The sequence below is a fragment of the Lithobates pipiens genome, unplaced genomic scaffold (assembly GCF_037356315.1).
Source record: "Lithobates pipiens isolate NorthernLeopardFrog02 unplaced genomic scaffold, aLitPip1_a1.2 Scaffold_23, whole genome shotgun sequence".
NCBI classification, from domain to species: Eukaryota; Metazoa; Chordata; class Amphibia; order Anura; family Ranidae; genus Lithobates; species Lithobates pipiens.
Genome location: NW_027507785.1, coordinates 171,590,701 through 171,611,104, shown reverse-complemented (window position 1 = coordinate 171,611,104; position 20,404 = coordinate 171,590,701). Strand labels below are relative to the sequence as shown.

Below are 20,404 nucleotides of genomic sequence, written 5' to 3'. Positions count from 1 at the left end.
TAAAGGTTTGCGAAATTCGCCTCCCATTGAAGTCAATGGAGCCCGCGGCGAACGGTCGTTTTCGCGAACGTTTGTGCCCGTTCGCGTTTCGCGTTCGCGAAACGTCCCGTCGGAAGTTCGTCCATCACTATTGAGCAGCTCATCGGCTGCTAGGTCAAGTGAGAGGGGCCTATCCGGAGGTTGCTGGATCCAGTCTGTGGAGCTATTTGTCCTCTGGATCTGACCAATACCTCTAACCCGCAATTACCAGGTGCCTGAACTCCCCTTTATCCTTTGACCCTCTATTGAAAGACTTTGTGCTTATTCTGAATAAATGTTGTAAAAAGGACTAACATCAATAAAGCCAGCAGCTCCTTCGGGGGTCATTGCTACATATTAGACATGTGCATTCGTTTTCGTCCGAATGCATTTTCGCCCGAATTTCAGCTATTTTCGTTTTAGTTTTGACAAACGATAATGAAAGCACAGAATCCGAAAAACGAAAGATCCGACATAAATAAATGCTTTATTTTCGTTTTAGTTGTTACAACAGTTCGATATAGAATAGGAGATTCAACATGACTCTGACAATAACAATCTGTGTCTATAGAACCTGTGGTGGAATGTGCCTAACCTTACCTCTATTAGTCCAAGATTATATAAAGAAAATATTCGACAGAGAAAAAAGATTTCACATAGAGAAAAGATTCTGCAAGTTACTGTCCTAAAGTGTTTGGGGACCCGGGTCCTGCCCCAGGGGACATGTATCAATGCAAAAAAAGTTTTAAAAACTGACGTTTTTTCGGGAGCAGTGATTTTAATAATGATTAAAGTGAAACAATAAAAGTGTAATATTCCTTTAAATTTCGTAGCTGGGGGGTGTGTATAGTATGCCTGTGAAGGGGCGCATGTTTCTGGTGCTTAGAACTGTCCCTGCACAAAGTGTCATTTATGCAGGAAAAAAAGTCCTTTAAAATCACTAGCAGCTGTTATGAATTGTCGGCTCCGTAATACAGAGAACACTCATTGAAAGTCATTGATAAAAAAATGAATAAATACATTTTAAAAAACCGTGTGAGTCCCCCAAATTCAATTACCAGGCCCTTCAGGTCTGGTATGGATATTAAGGGGAACCCTGCGTCAAATGTAAGAAAAAATTGACGTGGGGTTCCCCCTAAATATCCACACCAGACCCTTTATCCGAGCACGCAACCTGGCAGACCACAGGAAAAGAGGGGGGGACGAGAGAGCGCCCCCCCTCCCTCCTGAACCATATCAGGCCACATGCCCTAAACATTGGGAGGATGCTTTGGGGGTCCGTGACCCCTCAAAGCACCTTGTCCCCATGTTGATGTGGAGAAGGGCCTCATCCCCACACCACAACCGTGGCCGGTAGTTGTGGGGGGTCTGCGGGCGTGGGGCTTGTCATTATCTGGAAGCCCCCTTTAACAAGGGGACCCCCAGATCCCAGCCCCCCCTGTTTGAAATGGTAAGGGAGTACAAAAGTACCCCTACCATTTCACAAAGAAAGTGTAAAAAATAGTTAAATAAGACAAACACACTTTTGAAAAAGTCCTTTATTAAAAAAAAAAAAAAAAAAAAAATAGATTCCAGCGGTGGTAATCCACTCTTGCTATCCAGCGACAGATCTCCGGGGTCCAGCGATGGATGATCTGATCCAGCGCAGCGAATCCATCCATCTTCTGTCTCCACGGAGGAGACACTGCGGGGATTCCGGCGGCCTGACGTTTGTTATATGTGGAGGGCGGGGCCACCCTTCACCTGACCCCGCCCCCTCTGACGCAAGGGGAAACCCGGGTTTCCCCGTGACGTATGGGTGACCCCGCCCCCCTCTGATGTAACACAGGCAGGTTTCCGTTACATCAGAGGCGGCGGGCTCACCCATAGGTCACGGGGAAACCCAGGTTTCCCCTTGCGTCGGAGGGGGGCGGGGTCAGGTGACGGATGGCCCCGCCCTCCGCGTATAACAAACATCAGGCCGCCGGGATCCCGCAGTGTCTCCTCAGTGGAGACAGAAGATGGATGGTTTTGCTGCGCTGATTCAGTTCAGCCATCGCTGGACCCCGGAGAGATGATCGTCCGTCGCTGGATAGCAAGAGTGGATTACCACCGCTGGAATCTTTTTTTTATTTTTTTTATTTTTAATAAAGGAATTTTTCAAAAGTGTGTTTGTCTTATTTAACAATTTTTTACACTTTCTTTGTGAAATGGTAGGGGTACTTTTGTACCCCCTTACCATTTCAAACAGGGGGGGGCCGGGATCTGGGGGTCCCCTTGTTAAAGGAGGCTTCCAGATTCTGATAAGCCCCCCGCCCGCAGACCCCCACATCCACCGACCACGGTTGTGGGGATGAGGCCCTTCTCCACATCAACATGGGGACAAGGTGCTTTGAGGGGTCACGGACCCCCAAAGCATCCTCCCAATGTTGAGGGCATGTGGCCTGGTATGGTTTAGGAGGGAGGGGGCCGCTCTCTCTTCCCCCCCTCTTTTCCTGCGGCCTGCCAGGTTGCGTGCTCGGATAAAGGGTCTGGTGTGGATTTTTAGGGGGACCCCATGTCAATTTTTTTTTAATTTGACGTGGGGTTCCCCTTAATACCCATACCAGACCTGAAGGGTCTGGTGTGGATATTTAGGGGGAACCCCACGTCAATTTTTTTTTAAATTTAACGCGGGGTTCCCCTTAATATCCATAATATTGGAAAGAACACACTGCTGACAAGAGCAAGAAGGGTGCTGCTCACCCCTATAAATCAGAAAAATAAAACAAATTCCCCCACCAACGGGATTTTTAGGCAGCAATAAACAATAAGCGTAGCATAATATAAAAAAAGATTATTTTATTGTATGGTAAAAACATGAGCTTCACCCAGGTATTTAAAACAAAAAATAGATAGAACCAAGCTTGTATATACAAAAATTACAATGACATCAATGGGCATACACTAAGCAGACCTAACTATAAATATACTGTATAAAATTAGTAACAGCAAAAAGAATTTTTTTATAGTTCTAACGCGTTTCAACCACTAGGGTCTTCTTCAGAGATAGTCCAGTATAGTATTGCCGAGAGGTTCATGTAAATTATAGTGCTTAATGGTGGAGTTTACCCAGGTTCATGCTTAGACGTCCCTCACAAATTAAAGAAGGTACATGGTCCATACATCTCGCCACAGAGTCCAGCAGTGGGGTGAGGGTCGGAAGCCCAGAGGCGCGGCTCACGAGCGGTCACACGACAAAAACCCTATGCCCCACAAAGGTTGTAGGAAGTAGGTGCAAACGTAGGCAGCCTGCCTGTATGGTAAGGTTTTTGTCGTATGCCCATTGATGTCATTGTAATTTTTGTATATACAAGCTTGGTTCTATCTATTTTTTGTTTTAAATACCTGGGTGAAGCTCATGTTTTTACCATACAATAAAATAATCTTTTTTTATATTATGCTACGCTTATTGTTTATTGCTGCCTAAAAATCCCGTTGGTGGGGGAATTTGTTTTATTTTTCCCCCTTAATATCCATACCAGACCTGAAGGGCCTGGTAATTGAATTTGGGGGATCCCCACGCTTTATTTATTTATTTATTTATTTATTTATTTTATCAATGACTTTCAATGAGTTGTCTCTGTATTACGGAGACAATTCATTATAGCTGCGACAGTAACTTGCATATTAGCCTTTAAAATTAGTACTTTAGATTTTGAACGTTGGAGTCCCATAGACTTTAATAGGGTTCTAAAGTTCACACGAAGTATGCTATATACTAGCTCCGTCAAATCTTCTTTATACATTCGACAGACACCATAAGCCTTCAAAGACAGATTTGACCGTAATTCATGTGGATTTTCGGACGAATGCAATTTTTGAACGAAAAACTAAATAAATAAAAACGAATTTCGGGAGTAACTAAATAAATAAATTTTTTGGACGAAAACGAAATTCCGAAACGAAATATTTTACTCTGCACATGTCTACTACATATATGTAACAAAATGTGGGTAGAATTCCTTTGACAGGTAGAAAAATGAAAGAGACAAAGAGGACAGGGACAATGTTTTTTTTTTTAAATATGAAAAAATAAAAAAAGTGATTAGAAAATATCCACCATTACATTTTGAGGGCAATACATATACCGTATAACACCCACAGGCGTATAACACACACATTCATTTTAAGAGGGAAGTTTCAGGAAAAAAATTGACATTTTAAATAAGTAACTTTGACGCAAAATAAGGGTCAGTGCCCAAGTGTCATCAATGCAGCAGCCTCATCATTGTCATCAATGCAGCAGCCTCACCATTGCCATCAATGCAGCAGCCTCAACATTGCCATCAATGCAGTAGCCTCACCATTGCCTTTAATGCAGCAGACTCACCATTGTCATCAGTGCAGCATGATCGATGCTCATCTGCAGCCTAGAAGGGATAGGAAGGGGAGTGGGATGAGCAACAACACATTACATAAAGTGAGAATCTCCTATGATAGACAGAACAGTGGTCCAATGGCAGCCCAGGAGATGGGACTTCCTATTACAGAGGCCTTCAAGTAAACAGTAGATTTTCACCATATTTAATATGATGGAGCTCGTCCCGCCCCCCTCCCTGTGCCCTCCGAGGCAGCTAAAATTGGCGTATAAGACACACAAACCAAGATGGTTCCAGTAATCCATGTCCTTATTCTGCTTGTCTTCAACAAACTGCAGGCTTTTTTGTGCACCATCTTTACAGGAGGCTTCCTTCCTTGACGACAGCCATGCAGACCAAGTTGATGCAATGTGCGGCGGATGCAATGTGCGGCGGATAGTCTGAGTATACCCCTTCAAACTCTGCAACAATGCTGGCAGCACTCATACGTCTATTTCCCAAAGACAACCTCTGGATATGATGCTAACTCAACTTCTATAGTCAACCATGGCGAGGCCTGTTCTGAGTGGGACCTGTGCTGTTAAATCTCTGTATGGTCTTGGCCACCATGCTGCAGCTCAGTTTCAGGGTCTTGCCAATCTTCTTGTAGCCTAGGCCATCTTTACGTAGAGCAACAATTCTTTTTTTCAGATCCTTAGAGAGTTTTTTGCCATGAGGTGCCATGTTGAGTGAGAGCAATAACACCAAATCTAACACACCTGATACCTTGTAGCACTAATGAGTCACATGACAACAGGGAGGGAAAAGGGCTAATTGGGCCCAATTTGGACATTTTCACTTAGGGGTGTACTCACTTGTGTTACCAGCAGTTTAGACATTAATGGCTGTGTGTTAAGTTATTTTTAGGGGATAGCAAATTTACACTGTTATACAAGCTGTTCACTCACTACTTTAAATTGTAGAAAAGTGTAATTTCTTCAGGGTTGTCAAATGAAAAGATATAATAAAATATTTACAATAATGTGAGGGGTGTACTCACTTTTGTGAGATACTGTATATAGGGTAGGGACCCCACCATAATTGTGTTCCAAGCCTCATATTGAATGTCCTCCAGGAAATGGAAATGGCTCCACTGCTGGTTACGACGAAACGCTGCATTGGGTGGAGTTTGTACGCGTGGCGGCTTGGCTGTGCATGTGGACTGCGTCCATCTTGTTGGTTTGAAACTATTTGAAACCCCTTTTATGGTATGCTTGTTTTTATTATCCTTTGAGAGAGTACATCAATTATGTTACAATAAACTCTAGGTGTTTTTGACATACTACACTAAAGCCCCATACACACTATCAGTTTTTCTGCTGAGTTTTTCCTTCAGATTTACCAAAACCATGTAATATGAGGTCAAACCTTAGGAGTTTCAATGTGTATGCAATCAGGCCGGCTCTTCTATTACATGGTTTTGGTAAGTCTGAAGGAAAAACTCAGCAGAAAAACTGATAGTGTGTATGGGGCTTAAGAAGTAGTATTTATTCTTCCATTTTCTGATCTGAGGAGAGATGCTTTTAAGATAGGACCACAGCATTGAATCCTTTTCGGTGCAGCCTACAGTGTATATGATTCAGAGCAGATTGGTGTTTTAGCATTAATGATTGGTGTTTTAGCATCAATGGCTTATTGTGGTGTTGGTGGAGGACCTTTGTTCACCTGCAAGACATTTGTTATTCGTATTCTAGGTGCTTCCCGGGAATGATGGACTTCTTTTTCTTACTTTAATGGACATTTATGCGCTGCATTTCTTTTAAAAATAAGCACACAAACACTAGTTCAGCACAATATTGTGATCAAATGCCACCAAAAGAAAGTTCTATTTGTGGGGATAAAAAGACATAAATTGCATTTATGTACAGCGTTGCATTACGGCACAATTGTCAGTTAAAGTAACAGTGCTGTATAGCTGTATAGCTGTATAGCATAGTCATGAAGGGGGCTAAAACTTCCAGAGGTCAAGTGGTTAATAGTATAAAAAAAAAATAGGGATGTTTAGAGTGGATTTAAACCCTCTCCTATACCCAGTGAAGTAAACCGCCTCATGCCGCGTACACACGGGCGGATTGTATGGCGTACTTAGTCCGTCGAAACACATTTCAGCGGACAATCCGCTCGTGTGTGGGCTTCAGCTGACTTTTTCAGCGTGCAGTCCGGAGTACTAAGTATTTCGTTTTTTTCGAAATTCTGTCCGTCGTACTTTGGTTTCATGCCCAGAAAGGATTTACACGGTGGAAGGGTGCTTTGCTGTGTCTTGGACTTCCTATTTCTAGTCCCGTCGTACGTGCTGTACACGTCATCGCGCAAGCTTTCGACGGACTGTTTGTGTATCCGTGTGTGGTCAAGTCCGTTCAGTGGAAAGTACGACGGACTGTCCGTCGGATTGTATGACGGACTAAGTACGCCATACAATCTGCTCGTGTGTACGCGGCATCAGATGATAGATATACAGGGATGAAACAAATCTCCCTACATACATTTTACATGTATATCTGCTGTCTTCAGCTTGCTATATCCTTTAGAATTATTACATCGTGTTAGAATTTTTACTTCCTCATTCAGCAGTATGAGTGTATCATGAATCAGGTTTACATCCACTTTAAATGCTGCATATCAAGATGTTTCTAGTTTTGGGAGGATTCACAAACGGTTGTATCTTTTATGAGAAAAGGGATGTCTTTTCCCATAAAGCAACTTGTCATTTGTAACCCTAAGTACATTGTTTATGTTTCTAACTTGCACATAATGTCAGATCCAGTTTAATCTACATATCTATAAAATGTTTTTTTTTGTTTTTTTATCTCAGAATGAAATCTCTCATATAGGTATATACAGCATTTTACAAGAGCCTTATTTGGTTATAGATCAATAACTGTAATATGATGTAACTTTTTCATCGTTTTAAGTGCCAAGTAGTTCTCATTAGCTTTTGAGATGTACCCAGCAAAAAAAAAGCACTGGCAACCAAAGGTAACTTTGCTTTCCATTACTACTATCTTTACCAATTTTGTTTCAACTGCACTGCTACAATTCAGTGATAGACATTAAAGCAAAGTTCCAGCCTCAAAAAATAAATAAATAATAATAATAATAATTAAGTCGCTACAAATACTGTAGTTGCTGAATTTTAATGTAAGGACACTTAATTGTCCAGGGATCCCATGATGTCGGCTTGGGTGCAGGCACCGCTATTGCAACTAAGGAAAACCTAAGGGAAAGGCCAGTTTCCTACTGCACATGTGCGAGACACGTTGAACTTTCTGAATGGCCCTGTCATCTTCTGGGACACATACAGGTACAGGTTAGGACGAAAGTCCTGCTGGAGAATGAAAAAAAAGTACAAATAGGCACAAAAAAATAATCAATTGATCAATGATCAATTGATTAAGACCTGGTTTAAATTTAGCCTTGATCTCTGCTTTAATCTTAGGAGCTTAGATACTCCATCAACACATTGGGGGAGATTTACTAAAACTGGTGTACACAGCAGTGGCGGCTGATGAAGTTTTAGGATGGGGAGTGCAAGACCATGCCCCCTTAGATTTGCCCCCCCTTCTCACAAGCCACACCCCTTAATCGAATCAACATCATATACCAGGCTGCACATTATACACTGGGCTCTACTAAAGCAGATGAATCATGCTTATCTTGTGTATAACCACATCAGGCACCTTTTCTGCAACCTGTAAATCGCACATATTTGCATCCTGCAACCTGTAAATCACACATATCTGCATTCTGTAAATCGCACATAACTGCATTCTGCAACCTGTAAATTGCAGATATCTGCATTCTGTAAATCGCATTCTGTAAATCGCACATATCTGCATTCTGTAAATAGCACATATCTACAACCTGTAAATCACACATATCTGCATTCTGCAACCTGTAAATTGCCCATATCTGCATTCTGCAACCTGTAAATTGCCCATATCTGCATTCTGCAACATGTAAATCGCACATATCTGCATTCTGTAAATCACACATCTGCATTCTGTAAATTGCACATATCTACAACCTGTAAATTGCACATATCTACAACATGCAAATTACACATATCTGCATTCTGTAAATCGCATTCTGTAAATTGCACATATCTGCATTCTGTAAATCGCATTCTGTAAATCGCACATATCTGCATTCTGTAAATCACACATCTGCATTCTGTAAATTGCACATATCTACAACATGCAAATCGCATATATCTACAACCTGTAAATAGCACATATCTGCATTCTGTAAATCGCATCCTGTAAATTGCACATATCTACAACCTGTAAATCATACATATCTATAACCTGTAACTTGCACATATCTACAACATGCAAATCGCACATATCTACAACCTGTAAATTGCACATATCTACAACCTATAAATCGCACATATCTACAACCTGCAAATCGCACATATCTACAAACTGTGAATAGCACATATCTGCATTCTGTAAATCGCATTCTGTAAATCGCACATATCTACAACCTGTAAATCGCACATATCTACAACATGCAAGAACTCAATAGTCAGTTCATTAGCTACAGTGTTTTAATTGAACTGCAGTGGAAGGGCTCTTTGGGTTTTAAATAAGATAAGAATGAAATACTGTATGTATTTATTCTTTGGTTAAAAAAAATGTTAAACAAATTGCTTCATAATGCATTTACTTATTACTAATGTCTTCTTATTGTGCAGCAGACATATTAGGCTCAATCTATTTGTTGCCATGTTCTAATGTACAGGGCTGTGTACGCATTCAATCATTTTTTGGTGAGTCGTGTTCCTTTCTCAATGTACAGTAACTTACAGGGAATAAATTCTATTTTCAGTGCTTTTTAAGACATACTTACGAACAAGATCAGCCTATATAGAGATATATAAATAATCGTATTAAGTGTTAATCTTAAAGCAAAAATTAAGTTTCTAATTTAAATTGTATATGGAACTCATTTGCTCATTAAAAAATATTACAAATGCAGCTCTGACTCCTGCTTTTTAGTGCTGCACAATGGTTATGCTTTCTGCTCCTTCCCTTACTGCAATTCTATCAGTCAGCTGATTACCTGAAAGCAATGCTTCCCCTTTGCTTCTAATATGTTATGTCAACAGTGATCTTAAAGGCTAATTTACCCTGCCTCTTGTGGCTAATTAACAAATCCCTACAAATAATATAATACCAAAAGGGGACGAAGAGACTTACAAAATCACATAAAACATTACTTAAAATAAACACTCAATGAAAGCTCAAAAATATGCTCTAATTGGAAATTCCCTTTGCTTTAGTTTCAATTTCAGTATCTAAACACTGTTCCAGAAGTAAGACACTGGGTCTTGTCAGTTCCATTAAAGAAAAATTCATCAAGACATTCAAAGTGGATTTGAATTTTGTTTTAAAACTTAAGAAGGATGGGAATAGTTCATAAACATTGTTGAGTCAGTTATTAAATGTGGACATTGTGCAGCTGCAAAAGAATGCAGATGTTTATATGTATTAGAGCAGGGATGTCCAACCTGTGGCCCACTGGCCCAAAACGGCTATGAATGCGGCCCAACACAAAATTGTAAACTTAGTTAAAATTTTTGATTTTTTTTTAAATTGTTTTGTAAAAACTAGTTTATACTTAGCGAACACATGCAGATGGATAAATAATTGACAGTGTCTCTTTACTGGACTTTTAGAACTTTTATCTTCCCAAAGAAAAATATCCCACTCTTCACAATGATGCCTTATTCATGTCATCAGTTTTCGGCAGCACCTATATTTGTGAGCAACTATTTGTGATGAAGCACACGAAGGGCAAAATTAAAACTAAAATATCTGATGAGCAGCTTGAATATGTATTGAAAATTGATACTACATTCAGTGAACTAGATATTGATGTGTTAGTTTATCAAAACAGTGTCAAACATCTCACTAGTTTTATGTTGTCCTATTTTACTTTTATATTGAAAAATATTACAAAAAAGGGAATTTGTGATGTGCCTGATTTTTTCTGCCCATCATCTCTCCTTATTGTTAATGTATTTTATGTATGGCCAAGACAATTCTTCTGCTTATAATGCGTCCCAGGAAGGTAAATAGGTTGGACACCCCTGTATTAGAGTTTTATTATCAGTTCCTTAACTACTGTGCTTTATTAAATATCAGTAGATTGCCTTTTTTATTTTTTAATGGGTTTACAGAATTAAAGATAAATTCAAACGTGGATTACAAGAAATAAAATCCTTATTGACGGATTTATTTATTACTAATATATCTCACTGTAACATAAACATATTATGCGGATTCTATATGTTGCCAAGTTCTTATGTACAGTGCTTTGTTTAGGAATTCATCGCTTGGACTTTTGCACATTTTTTGTGATGGTATCCAGTTTACAATGCCCTGTGATTTACAGGGAATAAAGAGTAGTTTCACTGATTTTAAAGACATACATATTAACAAGATCAACTTGATATAATGTGTGTTAATTAAAAAAAAAAAAGTTTCTATGTTCAGTTTATAATTGATTATGTTCATGGGGACAGACATATTTGTTCATTACAAATGGAGCTCTAAATCCCGATTTACAGTACTATATAATGATTATGCTACTCCCAGTTATACTGAAAGTCTTTGAATGAGCTGGCTCATTGAATGCAGTGTGTCTAATCTCTTATGTTGGCAGTGTTCAAAAGAAATATGCAGTAATTGATATAACTCTTCTACCCTAGTGAGTAATAAACACATTTTTATAATTAATATAACACAAAAGTAAGTGGAAGATTGAAAATACTTTATGTAAAAGTCACAAAAAATACTGTAAGGCAAAGACAAATTAGTAAATCAAAAATATATGCTCAATGAAAATACATTATACTTAATTTCTGTACCTGAACAATGTGGAGGTGCTTCACTCCATTTTCCAGTAGAAAGGCACTGAATGTTTTCAGTTCCATTAAGAAAAAATCCATCAAGACATTCAAAGTGACATTGAGATTCAAAACTGAAATTTCCCCAAGAATGGGAACAGTCCATATACGTTGATGGTTCAATTACCAAATGTGGACATTGTACAGCTACAAGAGAATACAGGATAATCTATTATCTGATATTAGATATCAGCAGTTCTTAATTGAATGTGTTTCACTTGCAACTCAGTTACTCTTGTTACTCTATAACTTATTTAAAAAAAAAAACATTTGAGTATCAAAGATTTACTGAAACTTTAATCAACAAATCCACTAATTGCTTTTTCCCTCTCAGGCCTGGTTCACACCTATGCATTTTTTTGCGTGTTTTCAGTTTTGCAAAAACATACTACAGTCCATTTAACATGGTTTCCTATGGATATAGTTCACATCTATGCAATTTATGGAAAGGGCCAGGGACTTTTTTCTGGTTTTAGGTTCTGTAGACTTCAATGGATGAAAAGCATGCATTGAAAAATGCAAAATGCACCTGCAATATGCAAACTGTAACCTGCATGAGGCTGGATTCACACCTATGCATTTTTAGTGCTTGCATAGTACGGGAACCCATGCCGTTTTTTTCTTAATTCTGTCATAGGGCTCCCTTTAACCACTTTAACAAACTATATTATATATTATACCCTGCACTGTATTATATATACTACACTGAGTGCACTATATACTCTGAACTGCAGTATATATACTATATAGACTGCACTATATACTCTGCTGAAAAATTGGGCCTTAGGTGTTGGTGGTGCCAGTACACTGTAACCCCTCACAGTTACTCTTGTTGGGTGCAGGAATGGTCCCTGCTGTTAAATATAATTTCAGAGACTGCTTGCCCTCTTTTTTGGCCTGTGAGCGTTTGCCTCTTCTTGGAGGCCTTCCGGACATGATGGGTATTTTTTTATTTAACACCGCACTACACTGTATTATACACTGTGTACACCAGCTGAAGTGTATTTGAAACTGTACACACTGTATTATATACTGTGTACACCATCTGCACTTTATTAGAAACAGTACACTGCCGAATGCACTGTATTTATAGGCTACGCTGAATGCAGAATATATATATATATATACATGATTGGCCAAAGGCACCCGCTGAGGAGCGTGCTGTGATTTACCAACGCATGCAGGTCAGATGTATGCTTTGGCCAATCATCATACAGAAATGCACTTGCAGTGCATTATGGGGCGCTCGAATTTGCTGCGAACGCCCCATAAAATTTGAACGGGTGAACACCTGATGTTCCAGTCAAACATTCGTCTTGAACTCGAAGCTCATCCGTAATGTCCAACATAGAAGTGTGCTAATGCAGGACAGTAGATTATAATGGTGAGCATACCACACACTTTTGCAGGCATAGATTTCTTCATCCGCATTGATCGATGTGAATAAAGAAATTTGTTAGGTTCTTTATTTTTGTATGCCCAAGCATTAGAAGCGTGGGATGGTCAGTGTTTGGTAGCTCCTATGCTTCGGCATATTATTTTTTTAAACTTTTTTCTGACCAAAATTTCTTCACCCACATTGATCGAAATTTATTTTTAATTTTCTTTTTTCATCTTTGAAAACCTTGTGGCAAAAAAATTCCCTTGAGTGTCTACTTTCCAAAGAGGTAATTTGGGGGGGGGGGGGGGTGTTTGTACTATCCTGGCATTTCAGGGCCTCCAAAACTGTTATAGGGAGTCACGAAATTTAGTTAAGGAACTATGCCCTTTGAAAGCCTGAATGTGGTCATCGGTTGTTGGCCCCCATAAGCGGCCAGACTCCCAAAAAGTCTCCAGCATGTGGTATCCCCATACTCAAGAAAAGTAGCGGAATGTGTTTTGCGATGTAATTCTACATAAACCCATGGAATGTGTGAGAAATCTCTCATTAACTAGTTGCTGACCGCCGGCCGCCAAATGACGGCCAGGCGGCGCACCTATTGTGGCGGGAGGCCGTCATATGACGGCCTCCCGTTTAAACAGGGAATGCGCGCGATCGAGCGCGCGCATCCCTGTTTCTTCGGTGGCGGCGTGTCACGGAGACACCGCTTGCCACCGAAGGGGGTGAACAGCCATTTGTTATGGCTGTTTACCACGTGATCGACCGTGATGAAGTCACGGCCGATCACAGATGGTCACACCCCGAACGTGCACGGCGCATGCGCGCGATCACGAGCGCGCTGCGCGTGCACGTCGGTGGCGGCGTGTTCCCCGGGAACACTGCTCGTCACCGACGCTGGTAAACAGCCATTGGCCGGCTGTTTACCCATGTGATCGGCTGTGATCCTTTCACAGCCGATCACAAAAATGTAAACAAACTGCGGTAACGGGATGTTACCGGGTTCTCCTCCTCACACAACGATCGTAACATCTCGTTACCGCATACAGTGTACACCAATCATACTGATTGCCCCCCCCCAATAAAGAGGACCTGTCACCACCCCTCATAGTACCTGTCAATCACAGTCCATCAGAGTACCTGTCACAGTCCATCAGAGTATTTGAGTACCTGTCACAGCACATCAGAGTACCCGAGTACCTGTCACAGCCCATCAGAGTACCTGTCAGCCCATCAGAGTACCCGAGTACCTGTCACAGTTCATCTGAGTACCCGAGTACCTGTCACAGCCCATCAGAGTACCCGAGTACCTGTCACGGCCCATCAGAGTACCCGAGTACCTGTCACGGCACATCAGAGTACCCGAGTACCTGTCACGGCACATCAGAGTACCCGAGTACCTGTCACGGCACATCAGGGTACCGGAGTACCTGTCACGGCCCATCAGGGTACCGGAGTACCTGTCACGGCCCATCAGGGTACCCGAGTACCTGTCACGGCCCATCAGGGTACCCGAGTACCTGTCACAGTCCATTAGAGTACCGAGTACCTGTCACAGTCCATCAGGGTACCCGAGTACCTGTCACAGTCCATCAGGGTACCCGAGTACCTGTCACAGTCCATTAGAGTACCGAGTACCTGTCACAGTCCATTAGAGTACCCGAGTACCTGTCACAGTCCATTAGAGTACCGAGTACCTGTCACAGTCCATTAGAGTACCGAGTACCTGTCACAGTCCATCAGGGTACCCGAGTACCTGTCACAGCCCATCTGAGTACCCGAGTACCTGTTCCAGTCCATCTGTGTACCAGAGTACCTGTCACAGTCCATCTGAGTACCCGAGTACCTGTCACAGTCCATATGAGTACCTGTCACCACCCTTCAGAGTACCCAAATACCAGTCACCAAACCATCAGAGTACCTGTCACCAGGCCATCAGAGTACCCGAGTACCTGTCACCAGGCCATCAGAGTACCCGAGTACCTGTCACCAGGCCATCAGAGTACCCGAGTACCTGTCACCAGGCCATCAGAGTACCCGAGTATCTGTCACCAGGCCATCAGAGTACCCGAGTACCTGTCACCAGGCCATCAGAGTACCCGAGTACCTGCCACCAGGCCATCAGAGTACCCGAGTACCTGCCACCAGACCATCAGAGTACCCGAGTACCTGTCACCAGACCATCAGAGTACCCGAGTACCTGTCACCAGACCATCAGAGTACCCGAGTACCTGTCACCAGACCATCAGAGTACCCGAGTACCTGTCACCAGACCATCAGAGTACCCGAGTACCTGTCACCAGACCATCAGAGTACCCGAGTACCTGTCACCAGGCCATCAGAGTACCCGAGTACCTGTCACCAGGCCATCAGAGTACCCGAGTACCTATTTGCAGCCCATGTCTCATAGAATATACGTTGGGGTGTTTGCTTTCCAAAATGGGGTCATTTTGTGGGTAATTTCACTGTCCTGGTGGTCCAGGACCTTCAAAAGTGTGATGGGTAGGAATGAAATGAGATGTGTCATTTATGCTCCTAGAACGCCTGAACGTACTACTTCAATGCTCGGCCTCTCTATGTGGCCAAGCTGTGTAAAAGTCCTACACATGTGGTATCGCCATACTCGGGAGGAGTAGCAGAATGTATTTTGGGGTGTAATTTTTGCTATATACATGCTATGTGTTAGAAATATCTTATAAATTGACAATTTTGTGTAAAAAAAAAAAATGCGTTTTAATTTTTTTCCACATATTCCAAAAACTTCTGGAAAAAAATGAACCGTTCAAAAGACTCATTATGCCTCACAGATTATACGTTGGGGTGTTTGCTTTCCAAAATGGGGTAATTTTATGGGAAATTCCATTGTCCTGGTACTCCAGGGCCTTCAAAAATGTAATAGGTGGTTGAGAAATGAGATGCGTAATTTTTGCTCGTAGAACGTCTGAAGGTACTACATCAATGTTAGTGCTCTGTATGTGGCCAGGCTGTGTAAAAGTCCTACACATGTGGTATCGCCGTACTCGGGAAGAGTAGCAGAATGTATTTTGGGGTGTAATTTGTTGTATGCATATGCTGTGTGTGAGAAATAACCTGATAATATGACAATTTAGTAAAAAAAAAATAAAAAATAAAAAAAATCTTCATTTTGCAAAGAATTGTGGGAAAAAATGACAACTTAAAAAAACTCACCATGCTACTTACCTAATACCTTGGGATGTCTACTTTGTAAAAAGGGGTCATTTGGGGAGTATTTGTACTTTCCTGACTTTTTAGTGTCTCAAGAAATGAGGTACACCTGATGTACTGAAGGCCTGATCAGAAGTGATCAATTTTCAGTGATTGGCACCATAGTTTGTAGACTCTATAACTTTCACAAAGACCAAATAATATATACTAATGTGGGTTATTTTTACCAAAGATATGTAGCAGTATAAATTTTGGCCAAAATTTATGAAGAAAAATTACTAATTAGCAAAAATTTATGACAGAAACGAAGAAAAAGGCATTTTTTTCACAAAATTTACGTTTTATTTTATTTATAGCACAAAAAATAAAAAACCCACTAGTGATTAAATACCACTAAAAGAAAGCTCTATTTGTGTGGAAAAAAGGACGCAAGTTTCATATGGATACAGTGTAGGATGACTGAGTAATTGTCATTCAAACTGTGAGAGCGCTGAAAGCTGAAAATTGGTCTGGTCAGGAAGGGGGTGTAACTGCACTGTATTGAGGTGGTTAAACTGACAACTTTGTGTAAAAAAATGCAATTTTCCAAAAAAACTTGAGGCAAAAAATGTAAACTCCTATGCACTCAACATGTCTTCCAGCAAATACTTTGGGGTGTCTACTTTGAAAAAATGGGTCATTTAGAGGGTGTTTGTGCTGCCCTGGCATTTTAGCACCTCAAGAAATGTGACAGGCAGTCATAAAGTAAAAGCTGCTTAAATTCCAGTATAAATACCATAGTTTATAGACGTTATAGCTATCACGCAAACCAATCAATATACATTAATTGGGATATTTTTTTACCAAAGACAAATGACATGACAAAATTTGATTTTATTGGATTTTTTTATAACAGAAAGTAGAAAATGTTAGGGTTGTTTTCAAAATTTTCGGTCTTTTTTTTATTTAAAAAAACCCAGAGGTGCCACCAAAAGAAAGCTATATTTGTGTTTGCCAATTAACCACTTGCCGACCGCCGCACGACGATGTACGTTGACAGAATGGCACGGGCAGGCATAAGGGCTTACATGTACGTCCTTGCCTGCCCGCGGGTCGGGGGCCCGATCGGGCCCCCGCCCGGTGCCTGCGGTGGTCGGTATTCGTTCGGGAGCGATCCCGGACGAGGGGACGGCCATTCATTCATGGCCACCCCCTCGCGATCGCTCCCGACGAATGAAAATGTCCGGTGACATCACTTCCTCTCCTGTAATGTAAACACAGGAGAGGAAGTGATGTATTCTCTCCTCCGTGTCTGTATTTTTCGTTCCGGCACCGAGGAGAGAGCATCGGTGAGTTGCACAAGCACTACACTACACAGTAGAACATGCCAGGCACACTCACACCCCCCCTTTACCCCCCGATCACCCCCCAATTACCCCTGCCCCCCCAGTCACAGTGACACCAATTGCTTTTTTTTTTTTTTTTTGCATTGGTGTCATTTGTGACTGTAATAACTGTTAGGGCAGTTAGGGTTAGCCCCCTTTAGTTCTAATGTGCCCCCCTAACCCCCCCAATAAAGGTTTAACCCCGTAATCACCCCCCGTCGCCAGTGTCACTAAGGCTGGGTTCACATTGCAGCGGTTTATGAGAACGAATGTGATTCGCACCGCACTGCAGTGCAAATCACATCCGATCTCTGTGCGATTCGAGTTCAGCCATACAGATAGTATGGCTGAATTCGTGTCGCACCCGCCGCACCCGCCGCAAATTCGCACGGGACCCTTTTTTTGGCCCGCAGCAGAATCGGATCGCATGGGTGTTCACACCATGCGATCCGAGTTTGCAGATCGCACTGCGATATGCGAACTGATCTGGGGGTGTCATTAACATTTCACTGACACTCCCAGCAGTTCGCATAGGGCAGTGTGAACTGCCGCCGGGAGGCATGCGATGCGGGAACCCGCCACGGATTTGTGGCGTTCCCGCATCGCTCCAGTGTGAACCCAGCCTAATAAGCGATCATTTTTCTGATCGCTGTATTAGTGTCACAGGTGACGCTAGTTAGGCAGGTAGGTATTTAGGTTCGCCGCAGCTTTTTATAGCGCCAGGGACCCCCATATACTACCGCATAAAGCCCCCTGATTTCCCCCTAGTTAACCCTTTCACCAGTGATCACCATATAACTGTTACAGGTGACGCTGGTTGGTTAGTTATTTTTTTATAGTTTCAGGGCACCCGCCATTTATTACCTAATAAAGGTTTAACCCCCTGATCACCCGGCGGGTGTCATTTGTGACTGTAATAACTGTTAGGGCAGTTAGGGTTAGCCCCCTTTAGTTCTAAGGTACCCCCCTAACCCCCCCAATAAAGGTTTAACCCCGTGATCACCCCCCGTCGCCAGTGTCACTAAGGCTGGGTTCACATTGCAGCGGTTTATGAGAACGGATGTGATTCGCACCGCACTGCAGTGCAAATCACATCCGATCTCTGTGCGATTCGAGTTCAGCCATACAGATAGTATGGCTGAATTCGTGTCGCACCCGCCGCACCCGCCGCAAACTCGCACGGGACCCTTTTTTTGGTCCGCAGCAGAATCGGATCGCATGGGTGTTCACACCATGCGATCCGAGTTTGCAGATCGCACTGCGATATGCGAACTGATCTGGGGGTGTCATTAACATTTCACTGACACTCCCAGCAGTTCGCATAGGGCAGTGTGAACTGCCGCCGGGAGGCATGTGATGCGGGAACCCGCCGCGCATTCGTGGCGTTCCCACATCGCTCCAGTGTGAACCCAGCCTAATAAGCGATCGTTTTTCTGATCGCTGTATTAGTGTCACAGGTGACGCTAGTTAGGCAGGTAGGTATTTAGGTTCGCCGCAGCTTTTTATAGCGCCAGGGACCCCCATATACTACCGCATAAAGCCCCCTGATTGCCCCCTAGTTAACCCTTTCACCAGTGATCACCATATAACTGTTACAGGTGACGCTGGTTGGTTAGTTATTTTTTTTTATAGTTTCAGGGCACCCGCCATTTATTACCTAGTCTCACTAGTGTACCCCTAAATTTAGGGGTGTCTACTTTCCAAAATGGGGTCATTTGGGGGGGGTTTGTGCCATCTTGGCATTTTATGGCTTTCAAAACTGTAACGCCCTTAGAAATCCTGAAGGCAGTGCTTGGTTTTCGGGGCCCCGTACGCGGCTAGGCTCCCAAAAAGTCCCACATATGTGGTATCCCCGTACTCAGGAGAAGCAGCAGAATTTATTTTGGGGTGTCATTTCACATATGCCCATGGCATGCGTGAGCAATATATCATTTAGTGACAACTTTGCGAAAAAAAAAAAAAAAAGTTTGTAATTTTCCCGCAACTTGTGGCAAAATATAAAATATTCCATGGACTCAACATGCCTCTCAGCAAATAGCTTGGGGTGTCTACTTTCTAAAATGGGGTCATTTGTGGGGGTTTTGTGCCATCTTGGCATTTTATGGCCTTCAAAACTGTAATAGGTAGTGAGGAGTGAAGTCAAATATTTACGCCCTTAGAAAACCTGAAGGCGGTTCTTGGTTTTCGGGGCCCCGTACGCGGCTAGGCTCCCAAAAAGTCCCATATATGTGGTATCCCCGTACTCAGGAGAAGCAGCAGAATTTATTTTGGGGTGTCATTTCACATATGCCCATAGCATGTGTGAGCAATATATCATTTAGTGACAACTTTGTGAAAAAAAAATAAAAAAAAATTAAAGTTTGTAATTTTCCCGCAACTTGTGGCAAAATATAAAATATTCCATGGACTCAAAATGCCTCTCAGCAAATAGCTTGGGGTGTCTACTTTCTAAAATGGGGTCATTTGTGGGGGTTTTGTGCCATCTTGGCATTTTATGGCCTTCAAAACTGTAATAGGTAGTGAGAAGTGAAATCAAACATTTACGCCCTTAGAAAGCCTGAAGGCGGTGCTTGGTTTTCGGGGCCCCGTACGCGGCTAGGCTCCCAAAAAGTCCCACATATGTGGTATCCCCGTACTCAGGAGAAGCAGCAAAATTTATTTTGGGGTGTCATTTCACATATGCCCATAGCATGTGTGAGCAATATATCATTTAGTGACAACTTTGTGTAAAAAAAAAAAAAAAAATTATTTTTTGTCATTATTCAATCGCTTGAGGCAAAAAAATAAAATATTCAATGGGCTCAACATGCCACTTATCAATTTCCTTAGGGTGTCTACTTTCCAAAATGGGGTCATTTGGGGGGGTTTTGTACTGCCCTGCCATTTTAGCACCTCAAGAAATGAGATAGGCAGTCGTAAACTAAAAGCTGCGTAAATTCCAGAAAACGTACCTTAGTTTGTAGATGTGACAACTTTTGCGCAAACCAATAAATATACAATTATTGACTTTTTTTTTACCAAAGACATGTGGCTGAATACATTTTGGCCTAAATGTATGACTAAAATTGAGTTTATTGGATTTTTCTAATAACAAAAAGTAGAAAATATCATTTTTTTTCAAAATTTGCGGTCTTTTTACGTTTATATCGCAAAAAATAAAAATCGC

General features: G+C 41.9%; 1 protein-coding gene across 4 annotated transcripts in view; it reads right to left on the bottom strand.

Annotated features, from left to right (window-relative positions):
• The window catches only part of SELL (selectin L), a 312,696-nt gene that overhangs the window by 134,601 nt on the left and 157,691 nt on the right, over positions 1-20,404 (bottom strand). For all 4 annotated transcript variants that reach the window (XM_077452613.1, XM_077452614.1, XM_077452611.1 and 1 more), the window contains one exon: positions 11,272-11,457. In XM_077452613.1, coding sequence (XP_077308739.1) covers positions 11,272-11,457 — 186 coding nt within the window. The remainder of the gene's footprint in view (positions 1-11,271; positions 11,458-20,404) is intronic.